Source organism: Prionailurus viverrinus, chromosome C1, assembly GCF_022837055.1.
Source record: "Prionailurus viverrinus isolate Anna chromosome C1, UM_Priviv_1.0, whole genome shotgun sequence".
Classification (NCBI taxonomy): domain Eukaryota; kingdom Metazoa; phylum Chordata; class Mammalia; order Carnivora; family Felidae; genus Prionailurus; species Prionailurus viverrinus.
Genome location: NC_062568.1, coordinates 73,972,835 through 73,997,810, shown reverse-complemented (window position 1 = coordinate 73,997,810; position 24,976 = coordinate 73,972,835). Strand labels below are relative to the sequence as shown.

Genomic DNA, 24,976 nt, shown 5'->3' with positions numbered 1-24,976 from the left:
AAAGAGGAGTGGATGTTAGGCAGGACCTCAGGGATGGGTGGATGTTTAGTAAACTGAAGTCTGTGGTCCACGACCTGAGCCTGAGGATTTTTGCTTTCTGTGGTGTTAATCAGGGCCAGGGTATTGATTCACATGAGACTGATTTATAAATGAAGGTGCCTATTCAGTTTACAGCAGAGTAATGTTTTTCCAGGGCATATACTTTTATCTTCCTGCTGTCGGACTTAATTTTTGGTAGCCCTGGCTGCTAGTAGTGGAAGCCTAATTCCCGATGGAGTATTCTCTGCAGTCTCCTCTTCGGGGCCGATCTGTGGCTGCAATTTCTTCAATTTGCTCATTCCCCCACCTACTTCAGTGGCTTCTTATCACCGATACAGTAAGTTGGTGTTAAAGCTAGTGGGGGGAATGAGAAATACCTTTGATTATATGAAAGTCAAGAAATGACAGATTTCAGTTGCCACAGAACAGTTTTTTTTACTTGAAAGTTCTCAGATCATACGTTGTCTGGCCTTTGTTGGCACATGGCAGATCTCTGCAGCAATATATAACGTTCAGTAATACATACGTGCGGATACGTTCCTGGCTCTTATGTACACTTTGGTGAAGTCCTTGCGTGCATCCCCATGAAGGCCAATCAATGTGTGGATTCTGTATGCAACTGAGAATTGCATCTTGTTTCTTTTATCCTCCCCGTTTTCTAAAACCAGGTCAGTGTCAAAGGAAAGAAGAGACACGTTCAGCCATGGTTGTCCCATTTGAACCAAGTGTGTGGGGGTGGTCCAGATGTGAGCAGTATGAGCTGGGACGGCTTTCCTTTGATGCCGAACACAGCTTTACCAACCTCCCCAAACATATCTTCCCATTTCCTGTGGGATTACGGTATACACTTGTTTAATGATTGCTGAAGTATTGTAGGAACAAATGTGAATCTGGTTTGCATGCTTCCTTTCCTTCAGTAGAAATAAAGGGGGCCTCTGGAATACCTGCTGTTCCCATGGAACAGTGTCAGAAAATACCACCCTGAATTCATTAGTCGAGATTGGCAGCAGAACTGTCTACCTAAACCTCTCCAGAGAGGGGCTTGGTGAAGCTGACAGGAGAGGCCCTTCTGGGTCTCCCAGTGAGTGAGGAGAGTGGTCCATCAGATCATGCTTCCAAAGCTCCTTGAAGCTGGCATCTCTGCTGACCATATGTCATTTTTGTGCATTGGGATTCTTTTCACCAAGCTTACAACAGCTATAAATTGGAAGATATTAAGTCTGTTGTTTTTGACAAAGGTATTTCTGTTTCCTAACACATATGTTCTTAGCATGGATTTATCTGTTGACAGGATGCTCTCTAAAGAAATGCTTATATTCAAAGCTCTTTTTTTTAAATTTTTTTTTAATTTGTTTTTGAGACAGAGACAGAGCATGAGCAGGGGAGGGACAGAGAGAGAGGGAGACACAGAATCCAAAGCAGGCTCCAGGCTCTGAGCTGTCAGCACAGAGCCCAACACGGGGCTTGAACCCACAAACCATGAGATCATGACCTGAGCTGAAGTCGGACGCTCTACTGACTGAGCCACCCAGGCGCCCCTATTCAAAGCTCTTAATGTCTGTTTCAGTCCTGTCTACCAGGGTACTACATGGTTTTTGGGATCTTTACCCAGCACGAAATTAATCTAATATTGCTTGTCCTAGTTTTGATGCCTTTTTTTTTTTTTTTTTTTTTTTTTTTTAATTTTTTTTTTCAACGTTTTTAATTTATTTTTGGGACAGAGAGAGACAGAGCATGAACGGGGGAGGGGCAGAGAGAGAGGGAGACACAGAATCGGAAACAGGCTCCAGGCTCCGAGCCATCAGCCCAGAGCCCGACGCGGGGCTCGAACTCACGGACCGCGAGATCGTGACCTGGCTGAAGTCGGTCGCTTAACCGACTGCGCCACCCAGGCGCCCCTTGATGCCTTTTTAAAAAAAAAAAATTTGTTAACAGGCTGTGAATCATTTTCTTGCTGCCCATATGTGCTTTCCTCAGCCATATAAAATCCCTTTTTTCTAATGCCTTGCACACAGTCTCTGATTTGGGAGTTACCTTATTATTCATTGTACCTATGCAGGGGCAGTGGGTAAATGCCTACTTCATTCCCATGATAACCAGTTATGGTAACTGTATCTCCTTATTGTTACGTCAGAGATTGAATGAGTTGGAGAATTAATGATCTAGTTACCTGGTTTACAATTGGTAGTCAGGCTTTAATCTGCTGGTCTATATTATATAAGCTACTGGTTCAATAGCCACGGATAGTTGTTAAAAGCACAGATTCCTAGTTCCATTGTGGAGATTTTCATTCAGTAGGTCTTGATTTGGATCCAGGAATCCACCATTTTTAGAAGTTCCATGGAAGACTGTGGTGCAGGCACATCAAATATATGCCCAGTGTCATGATTATGGTTTTCTAACAAGAACATTTTTCATCTGTTGTTGTCTCAGATGCGAAGATAGTTTAAAGCACTCCAGGATTAAGTAATATATGTTTATCTGCACATTCTAGGCTGTGTTGGAGAAAGAACATCAATCAGGCTGGCACTTGGGGACCTGGTTCTAGCTTCTGCATTGACTTTTCATCAAATTATAGATGTATGATCTGTCTAGGTATCAGTCTCATTCATAAATAGAGGGCACCAGGTACTTTCCAGATTCCTGACATTCTTTGATTTGAATGGTTTTGCGTGGAAGGAATTGTATTCATCATCACTGTTCATTGTTAGCTGTTGCTTCTTCTAGTTTATTGAGTGCTAGCTGCTCAACAGACCATTAGTCACAGCTTCTGGTAGCTGGTAGCTGTTCGCAGATTCAAGACAACTTCTCTTCCTTTCTCCTGCCACTACCAACCTCCCCAAAACAGATTGAAGTAAACCATTCCCCTGGGAAACAAGTTCTTATGTTGGGGTTTGTCTTAAAGAAAATTCAGGTTGTAATTCTGATCCTTTCCATATCCAGCCTTGGCAGTTTTCACCCACTGGGTCCTTTTTGCAGGCTAGGGAGTTTTGTCCCTTTGGGCACAAGATGTGGCTTATGTCATAGTCTAGGGAGCTGTGCTTGTAATGCCTCAACCCCCCGTCTCTTAACAAACCTTTTGCTTCCAGGAATTTGCTTCATATTCTCCAGAGGGGCTGGCTGAGATGAGTGGCAGAACAAAGTATCCCTTTAAATGTCTCTGCCTTTGTGGAGCTGCATCAAAATGATCTGTAGTGTTTTTAAAATTGTGCACGTGCGTGTCACCCAGCACCCCCCGGTCCTATTGAATCAGGCTCTGTCGGTGGGATTGGATTCGTGCTTTTAAAGGCTTGACTTCCAGTACTCCCTCTGGAGCCTTGTTGTCTTCCTCCGGACTGGGTTAATGCACTGTTTCTTCTGTAATTATTTTTTGTTAAGGCAGGTATAAATACGTGGAGAGTTGTTGTCTGAATACGGTAAAGTGTGGTGGGCATCTATTGAGAAAATTAAGTTGCCTTGAGACTTAGAAGGCCCTCAGAGGCTGAAGGCTTAATGTTCCCATCACATGGTTTGGACATGAATTACCACTAAAGATTTACCCGTAGCACCTGTCTACTATGGGCTGGTGGTTCTTTTTTCATCAATGTGATCATCCTTTCATTAAGTGTATCTTAACATAATTAGTCACTTGTCCTTTTTTCAGTGTAATTCAACAAATATTATTGAGAGCTTCCAACATGGTAAGCATTGTTTTAGATGCTGAAGGTAGTGTAGTGAACCAAACAGACAAAACTGCTGTCTTCTTGAATCTTCCTCTTCACTGAAATAAATATTTATGTGGGATTTAACATGACGAAATTAAGTGGCTGCATTATAACATTATGAAACACCATTTTGGGGGAATTTTTCAGGATCATCCTACATATATTTCTAAGATCACAAATAGAACCAAAAAACTGAGCTAAGCATGTGAAACCCGGATTAAATTCAAAATGTTAAGACTAGGGACTGTCTTACTAACACTACATGTAGCTCAAGGGTGTTTAGGTGCATACTTTCTGAAGGCAGAAAGAATAAGCCAGTGGGCTCCAAATAAAGGTTGCTAAGGTCACTGGCAGAATTGAAGTTTATCCTTTAATTTTGGGAATAAGTCTCCAGAGAGTTCTTACTTGTTACGAATCTTTCCTTGACTCTGTATTTTTGACTCAATGTAGACCCAGATCCTTTGGAGCACTTGAGTTCATAGTAATTTATCTTGCCCTTTTATCTGTTCGGTGAAAACATTAATTTGAGCTGAATGTTTCAGGCCTCTGGGCTGCTAATTTATAAGTTCCTGCAAATTTCTATACTTGCCTTAAATGGGTTAGTAGAACTTCCCAAGTGTCTACTGTAGTACTAGATACTTTACTGCTGTGGTGTCTACTTCTGTGTTGTAGTTTATGTTAAAATCACTTGATTTAGATGTAATAGGAGCATTGTCAATCTGCTTTTCAAGGAACTTAAATACTGAATTGTCCAAATCTTTTAGCGTACCTGTTTTAAAAGTGCTTTTGTAAAAAGGAAAATGGGGGGGGGGGGGGGCGGGGGGCGTTGTTACAGTTTTCCTCTTTTAAACCATAACATTTTGGGATTCTGAATGCAGGCTAAAAAATTGTTGGGCTGCAAAAATAACCAATGAAAGGAAAACACATTTGACATAGATTTCAATATATCGGGGAACATTTAAAAGAAACTGAGGCTTAGCTTTAGGGCCTGGCTCATGTTGCTGTTTGTGAGAGTTAACCAGCTTAGAAGAGAAGGAAACAGTGTGTGAGAGAGGCAATAAAAAGATATTCTGGAAATAATTATTAATGCTAAAATTCCTGCCTCTAATTTTAGAATGCTTATGTTTGGAATTTCATATGTGTGATGAAAATGTGTATTTCAGGTTTGCGGAGAAAAACAGCGCTTTGAGAAGTTGATGGAACATTTCAGGAATGAAGACAATAACATAGATTTTATGGTGAGTTATTCCAGGACCACATTACAATCAATAAGGCAAGCTCAGTTTCTGCACTTTTTTCCTAAACCCATTTATATTTATATATGATACATATGTGTGTGTATGCGCATATAAATGTTACAAAGCACAGAAAATTGAGTGTAATCTGCTATAGATTCGATCTAGAGTGTTCCTCACAATCTGTATTTTTCCCTTACAGTGTTTATTTCCAGTTTTATTCCTTGTGCACATACTGTACTAAAGACCCAAAGTACTAATTATTTATAGCAAATAACAGATGGAAGCATGCATTTGGGAAAAGGATGTTAACTGCTGGGACATATACCTGCGGTTGCCAGCTTTAGCTGTTAGTAAAGCTGCATCAGGATCCTGAAGATAGAAGTCAAGAATCTGGGATGCTTGGGTGGCTCAGTCAGTTAAGCATCCAACTCTTGATTTCTGCTCAGGTCATGATCTCATGGTTCATGGGATCGAGTCCCGTGTCAGGCTCTGTGCTGACAGCATGGAGCCTGCTTGGGATTCTCTCTCTCTCTCTCTCTCTCTCTCTCTCTCTCTCTCTGGCCCTCTCCCGTCTCTGTCTTACACACACACACACACACACACACACTCTCTCTCTCTCTCTCTCTCTCTCTCTCTCTCTCTCTCTCCCCCCCCCCCCCCCCCCCGTCTCTCTCTCTCAAAATGAACATGGGGGAAAAACAAACAAAAAAACCCAGAAAACAAGAATCTTGCCCATTTTGCTTTTTGTATACCTCAGCCAGTGGCTTTCTCCAGGCTATATTCTCAAAGACTAGAGTGCTTTGGTTTGTAGAATTGACTGTATATATCCCCCAAATTACTCTACAGGGGTGATTCCTGCCCTGGTAACTCTGTGAGGGCAGAGTTAGACTGCGGTTCTCCTTAGTGGGATAGTTCACATGTAAGGACGTGTGGTTCAGCGTTAGGACTATTCTCTTCAGGTTTGAACAGCAGTAGGAGTTTGAGAACTTCCAAATTCATACACTTAAACCTTAATCTTGGACTGAAGATAGACAGTTTCTGAGACAGACTTCCCGTGGGTGGATCCAGATCTGCAGGCTTTCTTTGATCTAATCCAGTTGACATACACAGCTCCTGCTCTGGGGAGGTCTCACCTGGGCTTTGTCCCTCAGGTCACTTCTAGCTCGGAGCAGGTGTACCAGTCAGTCCTTAACATTGTGAGTCTTCTAAAACTTATGCTTAGGGTGCCAGGCAGTTTTCATTTGAATTGCTTTAGTGGCTGTAAAACATGAAACATAATTTTGGAGATTTCTAACCCTTTTATGTGAATTTTTTTTCTGGGTCTTTACATTTTATATGCATCCTAGCCCTCAGGCCCTTCTGAAAGTAGTGAGAATGATGAAATTGTTTATAGAGAAGTCTTGCTGTTCCATAAAGCATGTTATTTGCTGTTTAAAAAGGCAAAAAATGTGAGACAAGGAGTGCTGTTACACTGGCTTTTTAATTAAAAAAAAATTTTTTTTAAATTTATTTTTCAGAGAGAGAGAGGCAAAGTTCAAACAGGGAAGGGGCAGTGAGAGGGGGAGGCAGAGAATCCGAAGCAGGCTCCGGGCTCTGAGTAGTCAGCACAGAGCCTGATGCAGGCTCGAACCCACAAACTGTTGAGATCATGACTGACCGAGCCACCCAGGCACCCTATACATTGGCTTTTTAATTTTGCTGTTAGGATTTTGGGGAGAGTTTAAGGCCCATGTTTGCACTAGTGATAAATATGTGAAGAAGTCGTGCCCTGGCTCACTGTAGCAGTTTCTTTCCTCTCCCTTGATACGGGCAACTTACTTGTTCCTGAAAGCTGAGGTTGCAAACTGTAGGCTCCCAGGCTGAGCCAGCCTATAGGCTTGTGAGTTTAGTCTGACAGTGATGTCCTTCCATTAAAAATTTGAAAGTTGTGCATACAAATATAGATTTCTAATTTTTTCAGTTAAAAATTTCTGCCAGCACTAGGCCCCATTTTTGCAGAGTATCAAGTGCTGGAGCCAAGTAGTCAGTCAGTCTTTTCTTTTCTTTTCTTTTCTTTTCTTTTCTTTTCTTTTCTTTTCTTTTCTTTTCTTTTCTTTTCTTTCTTTCTTTCTTTCTTTCTTTCTTTCTTTCTTTCTTTCTTTCTCATTCAATGTTTCCTTATTTTTGGGGGAGAGAGAGAGGGAGGTGGAGCGGGGGAGGGGCAGAAAGAGAGGGAGACATAGAATCAAAAGCAGGCTCCAGGTTCTGAGCTGTCAGCACAGAGCCCGATGCAGGGCTTGAACTCACCATCCCTGAGATCATGACCTGAGCCGAAGTCGGATGCTTAACCCACTGAGCTACCCAAGCGCTGCTCCCCCCCACCCCGCCCATTTTTAAGTCTAAAGATCCTCCTTCTAGTTTGCCGTGGTCCACACCATTTCTTACTGTATTACACGTGGTATACTTCACTCATTATCATACCTTGTGGATCCCTCTGCCATTTGAGTTTGTGCTGAAATTATATATAATTAAGCCCTTTAAAATGCCTGCACTTCTTAGAAATGAGAATATATTTCTTGTCATTTACTTATATGTACATGCATCAAGGAACCTAATTTAGAAACTGCTAATATACAGGTACAATGATCAATTCATCTGTCACCTAGCAAAATAGTTGCTTCTCAGGCATATCATAAAACTCAACAACTATTCAGAAGAGAAATGGAAAAATCCAACCATATTTTCCTCCAGAAAATGAGGCTTTTCTTAAACTGTCCTTGGGAATGCAGTTAAGTTGCACAACCTCCTTAACAACATATTCCTCATAAAATACGATATAAATTTTTCTAATGCAGCAGAAGGAAGAAGGAAAAAAACCCTGACAATCTTTCTTTAGCTCATTTAACCATAGAACTTGAAGTCATTTTTTCAGTTAAATTGCAAAAGAATCTCCTTGAACCAAGAGAGTTGACATATCTTCCAAAGATAGCCAGTGTATAACATATACTCAAAGAAGAGTCTAACTCAATAGAAACAATTTGAAAAAAGATAAACTGGGTTTGGAGGAGAGAGGAAGAAGGCAGTTTTCAGAGTAAATGTGCATCTGGATCCCTCACTCACTTTACCTTTTTGTGCAGGCTGTGTTTACCCATAGAGGGAAAGGATTAGTAAGATATTTTTACCATAAATAAACTGTCACTATATATATATTTTTTAATCATTTTGCCTCCTTGTACAGACTGCATTTACCCATTGAGGGGAAGTATTAGTTAGGTATTTTCACCATAAATAAACTGTCACTATTTTTTTTTTTTTTAAGTTTTATATATTTACTGTGAGAGAGGGAGAGAGCAGGAAGGGCCAGAGAGAGAGAGAGACAGAGAGAATATCCCAAATAGGCTTCACATTGTCAACTTGGGGCCCGATGTGGGACTCAGGCTCATGAACCATGAGAGCATGACCTGAGTCAAAATCTAGAGTCAGATGCTTAACTGATTGAGCCACCCAGGTGGCCCTAAACTGTCAGCATTAAAACCAAGATAGGGACTCCTGGTTGGCTCAGTTGGTAGAGCATGTGACTGTTGATCTTGGGGTTGTAAGTTTGAGCCCCACTTTGGGGAAAGAGATTACTTAAAAATAAAACTGTAAAAAAAGGAAAAAAGAATAGATCTGTTCAACTTTGTTTTGTTCTTTACCAAACCAGGGACTGATTTTCTCTGTGGCAGGTCTCAAGGCCACTGATGCAGTTGTGGGGAGCTAGTAAATCGAGGGGTTTTGTGGAATGGAAGCCGGTTGATTGTTTAAAACAGAAAGATGGGTCAAAGATCCTATTACAATCTTGTTGGTATGGTCGGGCCCATAGTGAAATTTTAGAAGTGATTATCCTGTGGTACGATTATAGGTGATTTTTTAAAATGTTCTTTTTTATAATAATTTTCACATTTTCTATAACATGCCTATAATAACTTACACAGTTTGTTCTATATACCCACCCATAAGACTCTTTAAAAAGTTTTACTGACAGGTGGTTAACATAACATCTAACCTACCCATTGAAAGTGGACAATTCAACGCATTTTTTGCATACTTGCAGGGTTGTGTGGCCGTCACTGCAGTCTAATTTAGAACACATTGTCATCCCAGAAAGACCCTGTCAGTAGTTACTGCCCATTTTCTATCCCCAGACCTAGGCAGCTGCTAATCTACTTTCTATCTCCACAGACTTGCCTGTTCTGGATACTTCATATGGATGGAATCATAACTTATATGGTCTTTTATGACAGACTGGTTTCATTTAGCATAATGTTTTCAAGTTCATCCACATTGTAAGATGCATCAGTACTTCATTGCCTTTTTATTGTCACCTAATATTCCATTGTGTTGATAGGTTATATTTTTTAACCCATCACTTGATGGACATTGCGTTCTCCCCCCCCCCCCCACCACTTTCTGGGAAATAATGAATAATATAAAATAATACGATATATAGAATATATATTAGTTATACTAATATAAATAATAGTAAATAATGCCATTATGAACATTTGTGTATAAGTTTCTGGATGGACATGTATTTTCATTTCTCGTGGATATATACCCAGGACAGCGTTGCTGGTAACTCTGTCATTAATATTTTGTGGAATGGTCAAACTTTTCAAAGTGGCTGCACTGGTCTACATCTCTGGCAGCAGTGGATGAGGGTTCCACTTTTTCCACCTCCTTGCAGCTCTCGGTATGGTTTTCCATTTTGATCATGGTCACCCTAGTGGATGACGAGGGGTATTTTACTGTGGTATCTCTATGACTTTTGAATTTGAAAAATTACAAAATATTTTTAAAGACCCAATGAAACGAAGGAAAAGGAGGTCGGTGAGTTTAGATTTGTGTAATTGAAAGCATATGCCTATGTTTAAACTGAGAAAACAAGTTTTCAGCCATCTAACCCACTGGCAATTTCATTGCAGGTGGCCTCTATGCAGTTTATTAATATTGTAGTCCATTCAGTAGAAGACATGAATTTCAGAGTTCACCTCCAGTATGAATTTACCAAGTTAGGCCTGGATGAATACTTGGATGTAAGTATAACTGTGACCTTTGGCTCCAATGTAAGACTTGATTTATTGCCTACCTTCAAGATACACTTCCGCCGTGACTAAAGAACACTTCAAGCTCTGTACAGTCAAGTATCGTAGCACTAGTTAAAGAGAACCTGAGTGATGCAATTTGCCAGGGAAACTGGATTCTTGAAGACCTCCTGGGAGCTCAGTCTGTCTTCTGCCAGCAGCCTTTTAGTGTTGGAGTCAGACAACCTCTTGTAGCCTCTCACTGTAGCTCACCTCTGCTCTTGAACTCTGTCTGGACCAAGTCTCATTGCACCCTTCATCTGGGCTATTGGGCAATCCACGTTCTTGGTTACTCTGGGGACCCTATCTGGGCAGGGGAGGTCAAACCAAGACTGTTAAAGAGTGATGAATAAATGCTTAGAGTATAAAAAAGTCATGAGGAAATGGACACTAGAGACTTCCTCCTGTAGCTGTTAAATTCTGTTTAATGCATTTGTGGCTTTAGAAGTTCCACTTTTAAGTTCTCGGTTCGTGAAGAGATCTAAAGTTTCTCTTTCTCTGCCTCCCCTGTGGAAGTGCTCAGCCAGTTCCCTATAGTTCTTCCTTCACCTAAGAAACAGCAAGTTTATGTGAAAATCATAAATGGACTTGAATAGCTGTGTGTGCACAGGATGCCCTCATGTCCTTTCACTCTTGAGCAGTTCTGTTTTCCCTTCTGTACACCAGTGGTCCCCTTGAATTTGAAAGGCTACTAGTGAGAGGGCAAGAATTGTTGAGCTCAATTTCAAATCTGTTTCTAGCCCTGAAGAAGAGATATAAGCACTTCCCTTGGACATCTCTGGATTTCAGCTGCCCATCTTCGTCAGGACCGAAGCCAGGGAATTACAGTTTACTGTGAGGCAGAATCGTAGCATTGGTTACTCTCTGAGCTCATCAGCTGGCTTATCAGACCAGCCAGGCTGCCCTAGGGTATACTGGCCTAAAGTTGTCTAAGGACTGTACTCAGGGAGAGTCTGATGGATTTTCATTAAAGAGTCGTTTGAATTGTTTTCTTATCTAAGTTATCACTAATATCTTTGACAGAATATGGTATTGAGAGGTTTTTCCTGCTCTGAGGTCAAGGTTTCTCTATCCTCTTTCCCTACGTACCCTGGGAGTGGCCGTATTTGAGCAAAAATGGGGTGTATAGATTGCTAATGGCATTCTGGGTTCCATTTTGTGATGGTCGTGCTGAGCTCCTTCAGGTCAAGGCTGCGATGGCGAATCATAACACATTAGGCAGTGCCTGTTACTCATTGTGTACTTTGTGAAAAAACCTTCTGAGCTGCTTCCTCATTTCCCTTTCTAGGCTTCGTCCTTATTGAGATGTCTTTTTCAGTTTGTACTCTTAAACTAAGATGGAACATACTCTCTTTAGGGCACACTAAGTTGAAGAATTCCAGATTAGACCTAGGAGCAAATCCCTCTTAGAATTTATGTCGAGCCTAAGTCCTCTAAAAAGTTGAAGATTTTCCCCAAACTCTGTATTTCTTTAATTTTTGTGGTGTGTTGGTTCTGGACCCTCATAGAGGTGGTTAGAAGATTAATGTTATAAGCACATAATAAATACTTCATTCGTTTACAGAAACCCAGCCTTGTTAGTGGCCATTGATTTGTTCAGTAAGTATTTATTGGTGTCATCTGTATGCCAGTATTATCCTAGCCACTCATCTGTTCCCCCAGGGGAAGTCAGGACTTGTGTTACTTGTAAGGAAGATTCATAGGTTACCTTGACCTCTAATTTCACCTTAAAGCTGGTTGACTTCCTTTGGATGCCTGGGTCTGTAATGCAATGAGTGGCTTCCTGAGCTGTGCTTTGGGAAGCCCAGAACTCCTTATGCTGGGGCAGTATCTTAAGGAAGTTATGATGGAAGGCAGATTCTAGCAACTTATGCTGAAATAAGCCCCCTGGCTACTTCACTCTCTACCCATGTCTTCTCCACCTCCCATCCAACCTAATCCTCATTGGAATTACCATCTCTGCCCAGGCAAATTACTGCTGCTACTGTAACCACCTCTTGCACACAGATGCCTCTCAAATTTGTTACGTGGGACTGTTGCTCCTTCTGCAGCTGCTCTTAATTTTTCATTTCACCTGTGTCAAGATGTATTAGTTTGGAATATGCCTACATGGGGACTATATCTTTGGGAAGGATTAGGAAGGAAACTTGTATATATTTGGAAGAGGGTGTTCATCGGAAACTAATGTGATTATACCTTCTTAGAAGAACACTCTGTAATTGTCGTGAGGAGGATGCTACATCAAACCCTCTCTTGGCACAGATTGGACTGTTGAAACAAACAAAAACCACATAGGCTGTGGTATCATTATGCTCTGTGTCCACAGCTGCGCTGACACCGCCTTCTCTTGTGTTTTGATTTTTAGAAACTAAAGCACACGGAGAGTGATAAGCTGCAGGTGCAGATTCAGGCTTACCTGGACAACGTATTTGACGTGGGAGCTCTGCTGGAAGATGCTGAAACCAAGAATGCAGCCTTGGAGAGGGTGGAAGAGCTGGAGGAGAACATTTCTCATGTAACTACATCTTGGGAAAGGAAAAACTGTCTTTGTGTAACTGGGTGCCAAGCAGAATGAGTGTTGGCTGTTACCGCAGAAAATGAAAGGATTTGGAGTATAGGGATGAACTGCAGCTTGAGATCGAGAGCTGTCAAAAGCCACCCGGGGTTCTTTCAAACAAGGCATGTTTGTTACTTAAAACTAAAGGGAATCCATTGCCTTGCCTTAGCTCACCTGCTCAGTTTCTGCTGAGCCCAGATTTCCTGGCCATCTTACTTACCCCAGAGGGTGAGGTGATTGGCGCCATGTAGAGGGGAAATGAAACTTGAATATGTGAATTTGGGCTGATGTGAAGACCTTTCTACTCATACTCTCTGAATATAAGTCATCTTCTACCACATGCGTTCACACGGGCCCATGGAGGATGGGTTCTAGCGCTTTGTGCTAAAATAAGCCCCAGAGCAAATAGACCATTATCAGTGTCTTCCTCACCTCCCACCCAACCCAGTCCCTCAGTGGAACTGCCATTGCTACACATTTCAATTTCTTTGGAAGTTTGGATTTATTTTTTCTTTAAAGTTTGTTTGTTTGTTTAGAAAGAGAGAGGAAAAAAACAAGTAGAAAGGAGCAGAGACAGAGGGGAGACAGAGGATCCAAAGCAGGCTCCGCACTGACAGTACAGAGCCCGACGTGGGGCTTGAACTCATGAAACGTGAGATCATGACCTGAGGTGAAGTCAGACGCTTAACTGACTGAGCCACCCAGGTGCCCCTGGAAGTTTGGTGTGACGTATCAGTAAGTTCTGTTTCATTCCTGGTCTTCTGAATATAAGTCAGGTTCTGCTGAATGTGTCCATACAGGCCCGTGGACAGGATGGTCTTGTTTCTTCTTGATGGCCAGTCTTCTAGTCCTGCCTTATGCTTACTCACGTGCAGTAAAAATTCATTTCAGCTACAAGAATTTTCAAGGAAATTAGTGAGCGTTCCCTTAAATCTTCTTCTTTGAGGAGTGTCCTATCAGTGTTACATTAACTCTGTCTCAGGGCAGGGACTTATTTTGATTTGAGGGATTTATTTCACCACAGACTAAGTTGAATATAAGTCTAAAGGCCTTCAGAGGTTGTCCATTTATTCATCCATTAAGCAAATATTTGAATATTGTGAGAATGAACAGAAAAATGGTGCTTCTTAAAGACCTAAGCATTGTGAGAACCAGATTTGTTTGTTAAATTCTGCTTGACAGTGTCCTTGGCTGTAATTATATTGTCTCTTTTTAGAGCAATATTATTTTCCCATTTGAATGGTCCGATTATTTCCCTCTACACTTTCTTAGTTGAGAGTATTGTATGTGTGTGACGTCCTTCACCTTTGTCCCTCACTCTGAAAATGGGCATCTTCATGGCTGTGGTTAAGCCAAGTTGGTGAGCCAGCCATTCCTGCTACGCCCCCCCCACCCTTTGTTAAGTGTTGTAGTGACCTGCTTGGCACCTGCTTAGGAAGGGCATTTATCGGCCTTGCCCTGAAAGATTCGTATCCTATTCTGAACCTGATCAGCATTTTAACCTCCACCCTTCCTCCTCACCTTGCCTCTCTGGTGTTCTTTACTTGTGATTGTTTTCAGTGAGATGTGGGAAATCAGCAGTAGCTCACTTTCAGAGGCTTGTGGGAAAAGTAATTAGTTAACACGTGGCTCACACTATCTTCCTCTTGAAGCCTCAGCCAGCTGTCCATAACCATACTCACATAACCCACTTTTTTTTTTTTAATGTTTTATTTATTTTTGAGACAGAGACAGAGCATGAGCAGGGGAGGGGCAGAGAGAGAGGGAGACACAGAATCCGAAGCAGGCTCCAGGCTCCAAGCTGTCAGCACAGAGACTGATGGGGTGGGGGCTCGAACCCACAAACCATGAGTTCATGACCTGAGCTGGAGTCGGACACTTAACCGACTGAGCCTCACATAACCCACTTTTGAAGTAGGCTGCCTGTTTATTTGAACTGTCCCTCCAAATAACTTTTATTACTTGGGTTAGTTTGGGTCAAAACAAGCAGTACTATTTTTTAAGCTGGTGTTCTGTAATAACAGAACCATGTTTTCTGGACTGATAAATTTCAAAAGCTTGTGCCTAATGGCCTTTTCTTAGTGAAGGAAAGGTGAACTTCCCCTCTTGCCTCACCTCCTGTTTCCCACCCTTGCAGGCTCACGTTGGTGAGCCCCTTCTGCCAGCCCCTGAGGAAATTGAGGGAGGTACACTGTGTATGTTGAAACACCAAGGAACTGACATGGGTTTTATTAAGGATCATGTATAAATTATTAATTCCTATTAGAAACAAATAGGTATTCAGAATCGTATTATGAATATTAATGTTTCCATAAAAACAGCTTGTAGAACACATGCAGGACTCCAGGCCCCAATAGAGCTCTACTTTCTGAGAACCGAGGACCTGATGAGAATGGTCGTGTGTTGTGACACAGCTTCTCTTTTATACCTTTATAGTTGTCTGAAAAGCTGCAAGACACAGAGAATGAAGCCATGTCCAAGATCGTGGAACTGGAAAAGCAGCTGATGCAGAGGAACAAGGAGCTAGATGTTGTTCGAGTGAGTGTGCTGACGGCAGCTGCCCCAGATGGGCATTGCAGGGAAGGTGCCCCAGCTTTAGTAGAATGTGGACTACATTCATGTCAGAGGAATGCATTGATGCAACGTATTTATTGGAATCATTTCAGAGGCGATACTCAGATGAAAAGTACACATAGTTAGGGATGGATACACATGTGTTTGCAATCAAATGTTGGGGGTTCAGTACTTCCTTATCACAGTTTTCGAGAGCAACAATATTTTCCCATCTGGACAAGTCTGACTTGATTCAGTGGATCACCCATTTGCTTGGAAATAAAAACACAGCACGGATTTAATTCATGCCACTTATTTATTTTTACTAGGACTTGGACTTCTTTGTATTTTTTTGCTTTGCTTCTACTTGGAACCAGATTTGGTGGTTGCCGTGGAAACGGTGAAATCACAACACAGGCAAGATCTAATGTCATTCACCAAAAGAATTAAAAAAAAAAAAAAAAGAAAAGAAAAGGCAAAGCAAAACCAATCCATTTTATTATCAGATGATCCCAGCTATTTTATTTGGCCTTAGCATTGTTTTACCTTACATGTCAGGTTTTTATGGAGTGCCATCCGTGTGTTTGGAATTGTGCAGAACATAAAGTCACCAAAATGCCTGGAGGGCTTTCAGGCAAATGGCTTGCCTCTACACCATCGTTGATGAAATGGCACATTTTACGCGATGCTTATCATGTCTGTGTGTGTTGCTTGATATTTTGACATGCCCTACAGTTAACTCTAGGAAATTTATTTTTTGGCACGCCATCGAGACAGAGTTGTAGCATATGGACTCAATTCAAGTCAGACTCTCAGATTATTAATAATAGACAGGGTGTGAAGAATGTTTCCCTGCCTGCTGGAGGTTTGTGGTGAGAGATCACATGTGCAAGACCCAGCAAGTAAGTTCCAGAAAATCCTTTCCCTGGAACCTGCGTGAGCCCCTTATGAAAGGAACGAGGACAGCCTTTAAGTTGAAAATTGTAACTTTTTTGTTTTCTGCTAAAAACCTGGACAGAAAAAAGTAATTAGTAGAGGGAAGCATTGGCCTGTTCTGTTAACTGCAAACCAAAAGGAAAAGGTTACAGTGATTGCTGTCCTAAGCTTGTAGGAGGGCATTGTGAAGGCCAGAGAAACCCATTCAAGAACAGTCAGCCCCTGGGTATTCATGAGTAGATTCTTCTATGCTTTGCAGATTTTTAATCCCAGTCTGACTTCTATCCAAATCTGACTTAGGGACTTTTGTCTACTGTTAGCCGATACGTGTCTAGGAGTTACAAATGAATTTTAAAACAAGTAAAAAGGAAAACATTCTGCCCCACCAGAATATCCTCGGGATATTCCAAAGTCAGCTATAAAATTATTTTTGGGTCATCTCTGCCTTGCTTGTCTCCACCTGCAGGGAAAATTGAGTTAGCTGTACTTATTAATGGAAAGAACTATATTGGTGATAACAATTGCTAGAGTATATTGCATGCATTACCAGTGAACAATTGAGAATGAATAGGACTTTTATAGGAGGCTGAGTTCTATAGAATTCTTATGTGTATATCAGTATCCTTCTTTTTAATTTTTTTGGTTATTTTCTTAAAATTTTTTTTTTAATGTTTGTTTAATTTTGAGGAAAAGATAGAGTGTGAGCAGGGGAGGGGCAGAGAGAGAGGGAGACACAGAACCAGAAGCAGGCTTCAGGCTCTGAGCTCCGAACTATAGGCGCAGAGCCCAGTGTGGGGCTCGAACTCTCGAACTGTGAGATCATGACCTGAGCCAAAGTTAGATGCTCAACCACCTGAGCCACCCAGATGCCCCTTGTTTGGTTATTTTTTTGATCCTCAATTTGCCAATCTGATGGTAAGAGGTATGGATGTTGCATGAAGATAGACTGGTGACTGCGAACTCTTTTGCAGGAAATCTACAAAGATGCAAATACCCAGGTTCACACATTAAGGAAAATGGTCAAAGAAAAAGAAGAAGCCATTCAAAGACAGTCTACCCTGGAAAAAAAGATTCATGAACTGGAGAAACAAGGGACCATTAAAATTCAGAAGAAAGGGGATGGGGACATTGCCATTCTGCCAGTTGTGGCTTCTGGCACATTGTCCACAGGGTCAGAGGTGGCAGTGGGTAACTTTGTGGGACCAGCAATGGGGGTTGCCTCCTCGGGCCCCCTGCCCCCTCCTCCCCCACCACTACCTCCATCGTCAGACACACCTGAAGCAGGTGAGGAGCCTGGTAGGAGAATTGAGGGTAGTATTTGGGATATTTGTATTTCTTCTTTTATCCGCTGTCCATTTGTGCACTTTGCTTTTCTTGGCATTTTCTTATACTCACTGATTTTAAAAACTTTTTACATTTTGAGATTTAGGTTATAAAACTTCATTTTACATATGCTGCAGTATATTCTTTATTTCTCACTGAGTAGATTTTAGAGTCACTGAAAAAAATCCTGTGTCCTTTTCATGATTTTGATTTTGGATTCTTTTATGTGCGTGTGACATCCAGCAGGTGAAACCGTTCTTCTATTTTCAAAGGCAATTTGTGTCTTCTTTTTTTTTTTGCTAGTGCAAAATGGCCCAGTAACGCCACCTATGCCACCACCGCCACCACCCCCTCCCCCTCCCCCACCGCCTCCACCCCCTCCCCCTCCCCCTCCTCTCCCAGGTCCTGCAGCTGAGACTGTGCCAGCTCCTCCTTTACCTCCCCCACCTCCTCCCTCTGCACCCCCGCTGCCTGGGACGTCCTCACCCACAGTGGTTTTCAACTCAGGACTAGCAGGTAAGAGCTTAGAATGGAGTCCTGGGTACTTGTGCAAGAAATACTCATTTGTGTTACCCCTGGAGGCCTTAAAGCCGTTCTTTGGAAGTCCAAGTCTCGTGCAGTCCCATGTATCTCCTTTTAATATCATTCCTGCTAATGTAGCCAGTAAAGGGGAAGTTCTTCACAGGAGGCATTTTTCTCTGAGTAGCTGTTGTTACGCTCTCTCTAGCAGGGAGTTCTGATTTTCCAGTCTTCCCACCTTCCACTCTCCCCACTAGGAAAGAGAAGGAAAACTAGTTACCTTCTTAGGGATAAGTGCATTTTCATGGGTTCATCAAACACCTGTGGACATCTGTAGTAGTCAGAGCTCTGTTTTTGGAAGGTATTTACAATGTTGTTTACAAAAGGAGAAAATGCCTTTCTGTGTGATTGCCTGATGTAGGTTTCCAGGCATTTCTCCTGTGCATTTGAAGATAGAATTCACTATAGTGGAGCTGAAGCTTCAAGGGAAGATGTTGCCAAAAGCAGTATCTGTGTGCCTTGAAATGCTTCCGCATAGCACATGCTGCCCTCCTGCTAGCCAGGGTAGAATGCGGCATCCCTCACCAGAAATAGGGTGTGTGGGGGGCGAGAAGAAGAGAGTCGTTCTAATGCCTTGAAATAGAAGTTCTGATTTCTGTCTGTTGGAAGTGACTTTTTACTATTTTCTAAAATACCACAGCGATTTTCTCAGTCATGGAGCATTTCCCTGGCATTTTGAATTGCTCTGAGCTTTGCCATGTCATGTCTGCGTGACATCAGATAATTCTGCTTCGTCCTCTACGTCTGTCTCTTGGTGAGGTCTCTTATTTCTGATGCAGAACTACCACTCTTACACGAGTGGTAGTTCCCAGAGCATTTTGTCCAATGTCTACATGACCATCTTAGCTGTAAGACCTTTCCAGGCTGCCCACTCCATCCCTCAAGAGTGTCCCAGCAGCAGCTGTACTGGCTAGCCATTAGGGCACATTCATCTGAGTGACCCAGAGCAACCTCCTTAATTCACGTCGAAGCTGTGGTGTTTACTTCCACCCCAACCTCCACAAAATTGTCAGAGAAAGAAATAAGATGCTTGTTGAAAGTAATGTTCACAGTAATACAGTGATTTAGTTCTACCTTTCAAGGTCTCCCCCATTTAGTACTTTCTTCTAGAACTTCTATTGCTTCTGAAGGACAAAAGTTGAAGGTGTATCTTCATGGAACTGTTGGGTTTTGGAATGTAAGCAAACCAAAACCTCTTGAGAAGCCCCAGGAATCCATTCCATCAACAGGCTGCTCTCAGTGACTGAGTGTGAAAACCTGGAACTGGCATGTACACCTGGCTCACTGATGAGGCTTTCCTTGTAGCGCCCGGAGACACGGCTGCTATGGGGTGTCTCCTTTGCTACTACTTCCTTTGTCCTTGGCAAAAATTCCGTGTGGCAGAGCCTCCACTCCCATTCGCTCGAGCCCTCCTCTAGAACTCAAAACTGCTTTGGCGAAGCGAAAGAGCCATGAGGCTACAATGCACAGGTCCAGGGCTCCCTCTGGTAGAACGCTTGTCCTCTCTGGTTAATTTTTTTGCCTGGGTTCTTCTCGCTACTTAACTTTAAAAATTTGCAGGCTCTCTCAATTGCCTCATCTTTAGAGTGTGGAACTCTCTGTTCAGCTGATGATCACTGCTACCTTCAGGGTTCTGCAGTTGGAAGTTGTCCCTTATGTGTCTTACACCATTTTTAGAGGACCGTATGTGGGATTTATGAAACTTCTCTAAGTGCCGTAAGTGTCCATTGATGGACTACAAGATGTTCTGTTTTATAAGATTTAAGGATTATGAGATCATTATGGAGCACATTTTGTGAGGTGTGTTGCCAGTGTGTTGGGTAACTTTCTCCCTGGAATCAAGAGGCCAGACAGAGTCAGGATGTCCCAGTAGGGCCAAGAGACAGAGCTGGGATGATATACCAAGGGCTCCCAGAACTCGGAAGCCTGTGACATTGCTAGGCCCTGGGATCCATGGGCAACAGGATGGCCTATCTCTTCAACAAGGCAATGAGCAGGTGTGTGCTTGGTGGCTAAGACGGGACCTGAACGAGGTCCTCTAATTTTATCTAGTTTTCTTTGCATTTTAGAGAGAAAACATAGTGTGGAATGTATATTTGAAGGGTAAGGCTTCTTCCTCAAATCTTTGACGGAGCAGTCTGGCTCCCATTTCCTGCTTCGGTCATCTGTAACAGACTGCTGTGCTGTCTCTTTGGGAGAATGTGCTTTGGAAGTTCACGATGAGAATTTATACTTGGCTGATTATTTTTCATTAAAACATTTCTCATTTCTTCTGCAAGACCTAGCACAATTCAGTATGGCTGTTTGGGACCACTATAATGAAATCATTTTTTCCCCTTTTCTAAAAAGGATTACTTTTTAAAACAAAATAATAAGGGAGTCTTCAAGGCAGGTCCGAATGGAAATGAATTTTTGGCTCTGTGCTGCCTTGTGAAATGTGTCCAAGAAGCATGAAATTCTCTGCTAAAAGTGCGTGAATTGCTGAGTGGCTTGACTCTAACCATATCTAATTTTTTTTTTTTTTATATTTTCTTTGTTCTCTCTGCTTCCACAAAAGATGGGCCAATCAAGCTTTTCTGTAGGTTGCTCCTCACTGAGTGTTTTGAGTGTTTGCCATGTGTTCCTGTTGGTCACACTGTGCCTTGACATGTTTTCACTCCATCTTACATTGAACCATTGCATTTTGACCCTGTGTCTGTGGGAAGTCTCGCTGTTGGCTGACTGTTGTTCCAGGTTTGCTCGTGCATTTTAGTAAAATAGATCGTGGCTCGGCGAGCAGACAGCCTGGATTTTATATGCCATATTCCTTTCCCCCTAAGAGAAAAGGAGTGGGTTTTTTTGTTGTTGTTGTTGTTGTTGTTTTGTTCTGTTTTGTTTTTCCCTTTTAGTTTAATTGTCATAGTTGGATCCAAGGCATCAATTCTAGGAGGATTTTAGATTTATTCTGGGGGAGAAAGGGTAGTTGCTCCACAGGACAAGGACAGGCTTCTAGGTGCTGTGTTTCCAGGCCTTTCCCACTGATCTCCAGCTCTCTCCATGGAACACCTACCACCACGTGGAGCCACTGCCTTCAGCCTGAACCCTGCGAGCACTGTGTCTGTCATGGTCACCTGTAGGCCTCTCCTTCTACAATCCACCCCCCCCCCCCCATTCCCGATTGGGAGTTAGGATCACCTTTCTGAAGATGACCTATTTTTGCCCGTGTTCTGATCTCAGGCTTATTTTTAATCTTGCTGAGGAGTTAGAAGTAGCGTGGCTGCAGATGGAATGACTTTTAGCCAGTGTCCTGAGGCCTGCGGTATCCGTGGATGGATGGTGGAGTCAAATGGCACCGACCCGCCAGCTCAGACTGTGGAAAGATCCCTGTACAGCTTTTCCTCTACTCTTGCTTTTTCTCCCTCCATGTTGTTCAAAGGCCAGATTAGAGGAAGGTCTCTTTCTTTGTCCTGTGGAGGACATGGGTTTTCCTGGGCAGTGTAGACCTAAATGAAGGGCAGCAAGCAATCCAACACTTCTGGGGGTGGGGACTAAGGTGTCATGTGGTGGTAGAAAGGCCTGGTTTACAAAGGCAGTGTTTCTGTATTCCTGCATGCTTTTCTGTGGATTTATCAGATGACATTCCTGCTGTTTATATGGCTTTCGTAACTCTGGAGGAATGGCAGGCAGCCAGGTAAAGGCCCAGCGTACATTGGGTTTATTTTGTTGTGCACTGCAGTTCTCTCCCGTGCTGATGATGGCAGATAGTGAAGCTCCCAAATAGTGTGGTGGGTGTCCCGGGATAGACTTAAGAGGGTACATGCATCTAGCTAGATGGGTCTGGAAGACTGCTTTATGATGTGTCCTTAATTAATGGAGTTTTTAATGGGTTTCCTTTTTTTAGCTCATTTCCCCACAGTGAGAGGAGTCGGCAGTTCCTTACCTGACTCCTGGAAGATAGATCCCCTCCTCTCTATTAAGAGGTTTTCTGTGTTTTTTAATGGGTTCATTGATACCCTCTAGCTGCATCTAGCTGACTCCTGGGGAGCACTTGCTCCTTAAAAAAGGGGGAAGGGACTGTGGCCAGTCTCAAAAAGCAGTACTAATCCTAATTTCTAAGCACCCCTTCTGTCATCTTAAATATTTTCTGTTTGGGGCTGTTCATGGCCCTTGGTGTGGTTGGAATAACTCAGCCTGAATATAATCCCCATTGTCAAAATTGTTCACAAGAATGCGTTGCTGCTCGACGTTACAGAAAGTCAGTCTTGACGTCACATTCCTGGTGGTATAGACAGCCACTCCCTGCAGTCCCTGATCATCTTTTAAGATTGGTTTGGAAATGTATGTTCTAGAACTGAGAATTTAAGATTTCAAAATCTGACTCACATTCACCAGTGTCACTGAGTATTTGTCCTCTCTGCTGTCTACTAACATCATTAATAATTTTTGCTCCCCAGTACTTTGTCCTACACATTGTCCTAACATTGTGATTGTAATGCAGCAATCCATTTGCCTGCATTAAAAACAAAAAAAAAAAAAAACAAAACCCTGGCTCTTAGAAAACTTTCCTACAGTGTTGCATCAGTCAACCAAATGATAAACCTCAGATTACTCTTGCCAAAGCCATGTGTGATGTTTTCTGTGTTTAAAAACACTTGGGCACCTCTTGCCAGTGTTCCTGCAGTGTTTAAGTGGCATCTGCAAGGACTACTCTGATTGTTCTTGAGAGTCATGGGGTTTGGGTGGAATCTTAATTTGATCCTCTTTGACTTCTGTAGCTGTGAAAATTAAGAAGCCAATCAAGACGAAATTCAGAATGCCAGTTTTTAACTGGGTTGCCCTGAAGCCAAATCAGATCAATGGCACAGTCTTCAATGAAATTGATGATGAGCGGATTCTGGAGGTATTTTTCTTGCTGGTTAGAAACTAGGGGCTGGCTCTCTGTGTGACAAAGTTCAAATGGGTGCTCTGCTAACCTGGAAGTTTCAGCAATAAAATGCTAGTATTTTAAATGCCTTGATGGAAAGAAGAAAAGAAAATTCTCTAATATTAGAGAATAGGACAGTATTTTGCAAGATTGTTTCAAAACTGTGTTTAAAAGTTATGTTACTATGGAGTGGTTTTGATGATCTTCAGTAGACGCCACAAAATATGTATCTGACACAAACCCTGCCCTTAATTTATAAAAGGGCATAAGAACCCTTTATTGAACTACATGTGAATAAGAACTCAATAATTACACTCACTAGCTGTTTGATGGATCCTTTAGTCTGTGGTGGCCAGCTCTGCAAGGTAATTAGTGAAAGGCAGCTGAATTGGCCAGGTGGAATCAGCTCTCTTCTTTAGACCTTCATGGCTGTCTGTGTGGCCTAAGTCATGCCATAGCACAAACAGGAAGATAGACCAAGCCTTGATCAAAGGCAAATACTGAGTAGAAAAAGTAAGTTCTTTGATGCTTAAGAAACTGTCAAAATGGTTACCTGAGTTAATTTTTAAGTATAATCCACTTTGCCTGTTTCATCTCTTTTTACTCCAGGATTTAAATGTGGATGAATTTGAGGAAATATTTAAGACAAAAGCTCAAGGTCCTGCCATTGATCTTTCTTCAAGCAAACAGAAGATAACACAGAAGGGATCAAACAAAGTGACGTTACTGGAAGCAAATAGGGCCAAAAATCTAGCCATAACTTTGAGGAAAGCTGGAAAGACTGCTGACGAGATATGTAAAGCTATCCATGTGTAAGTTCAGGGCATTCTGGAAAGTTAGATTCTGATAAATTTATAGGATAAAACTGAAAATAAGCAAGTGCTGAATTGGTAGGTAACAAATATTTCAGTAGCAGGGCAAGATCAAAGATAAAAGGTGGGGCAGTTCTTGATATCCACACACCACAGATTCCCTTTGTTACGTACGTGTGACATCAGTGTTGAATGAAATGCTGCCACCAAAGGGGTGGGCCAGAAATACTCCTTGGGAGTGCCATCTTAGAGTGAAATTTATTTGAGAAGAATGACAAGTGGATTGTGGCATCACTTATCTACTTGGTCTGGTATCCTATATGCCTAGAGCAATGCTTACATACAAAGGATGGAGAATTACCCGAGCTAAGGAAAGGGAGAGACTGTCACTCTTCTCTGGAGCATCTGAATTCTCTCTAGATGTGTTGAATACAAATTTGATGGCATTTGTGGAATGATACAGTTCAGTGCCAGATGCAAATGGGATACAGATGCATCTTTTAATTCATAACAATAGGAATGTGATTCCTGTTTCTTTTAGCAACTTTCAGGAAATTTTAAACAAAGTTCAGTTCTTTTTTTTATCCTTGAACTGCAGAGAAGGCATTCGTTTTATTTGCTTTCTATTAGAGGAATCTTTCGGCCCTTCTTGTGGTCATGAGGATGTTCAACTATGATAAAGAACAAATGTTTTAGATGTGTTAGGAATGAGTTCATTGTAAATTTGTATTTCTTTTTTTTTTTTTTAATGTTTATTTATTTTTGAGACAGAGAGAGACAGAGCATGAACAGGGGAGGGTCAGAGAGAGAGGGAGACACAGAATCTGAAACAGGCTCCAGACTCTGAGAGGTCAGCACAGAGCCCAATGCGAGGCTCGAACTCACGGACTGTGAGATCATGACCTGAGCCGAAGTCGGCCACTTAACCGACTGAGCCACCCAGGCGCCCCGTAAATTTGTATTTCATAAATTTCGGTGAGAGATTCATGGAGGAGTATTTGACCCTCAGAAATCATTTGTTCCAATTTCATGTCCTCAGTCTGGATTGTAATCCAGTAATCTAGTGTATTTTATACTCTGTTCTGATTTTTGATGTTGAAACGTCATATGCATTCTGGTTTTTAACCTGCATATACCTTATTTGTCATGATAGTTAGATGTAATTATATTATTTTGCCAGACAAAGATTGTCCAGGGAAGAAATTAGAGGTTGTAGCAAATACTTGGTTT

General features: G+C 42.0%; 1 protein-coding gene across 6 annotated transcripts in view; it reads left to right on the top strand.

Annotated features, from left to right (window-relative positions):
• Positions 1-24,976, top strand: part of FMNL2 (formin like 2) — a 311,789-nt gene that overhangs the window by 268,403 nt on the left and 18,410 nt on the right. For 5 of the 6 annotated variants that reach the window (XM_047870891.1, XM_047870893.1, XM_047870892.1 and 2 more), the window contains exons 10-17: positions 4,907-4,981; positions 9,925-10,035; positions 12,449-12,598; positions 15,077-15,178; positions 17,101-17,413; positions 17,756-17,968; positions 22,786-22,910; positions 23,544-23,746. In XM_047870891.1, the coding sequence (XP_047726847.1) occupies positions 4,907-4,981; positions 9,925-10,035; positions 12,449-12,598; positions 15,077-15,178; positions 17,101-17,413; positions 17,756-17,968; positions 22,786-22,910; positions 23,544-23,746 (1,292 nt within the window). The remainder of the gene's footprint in view (positions 1-4,906; positions 4,982-9,924; positions 10,036-12,448; positions 12,599-15,076; positions 15,179-17,100; positions 17,414-17,755; positions 17,969-22,785; positions 22,911-23,543; positions 23,747-24,976) is intronic. The other variant, XM_047870896.1, reaches the window with a different exon arrangement.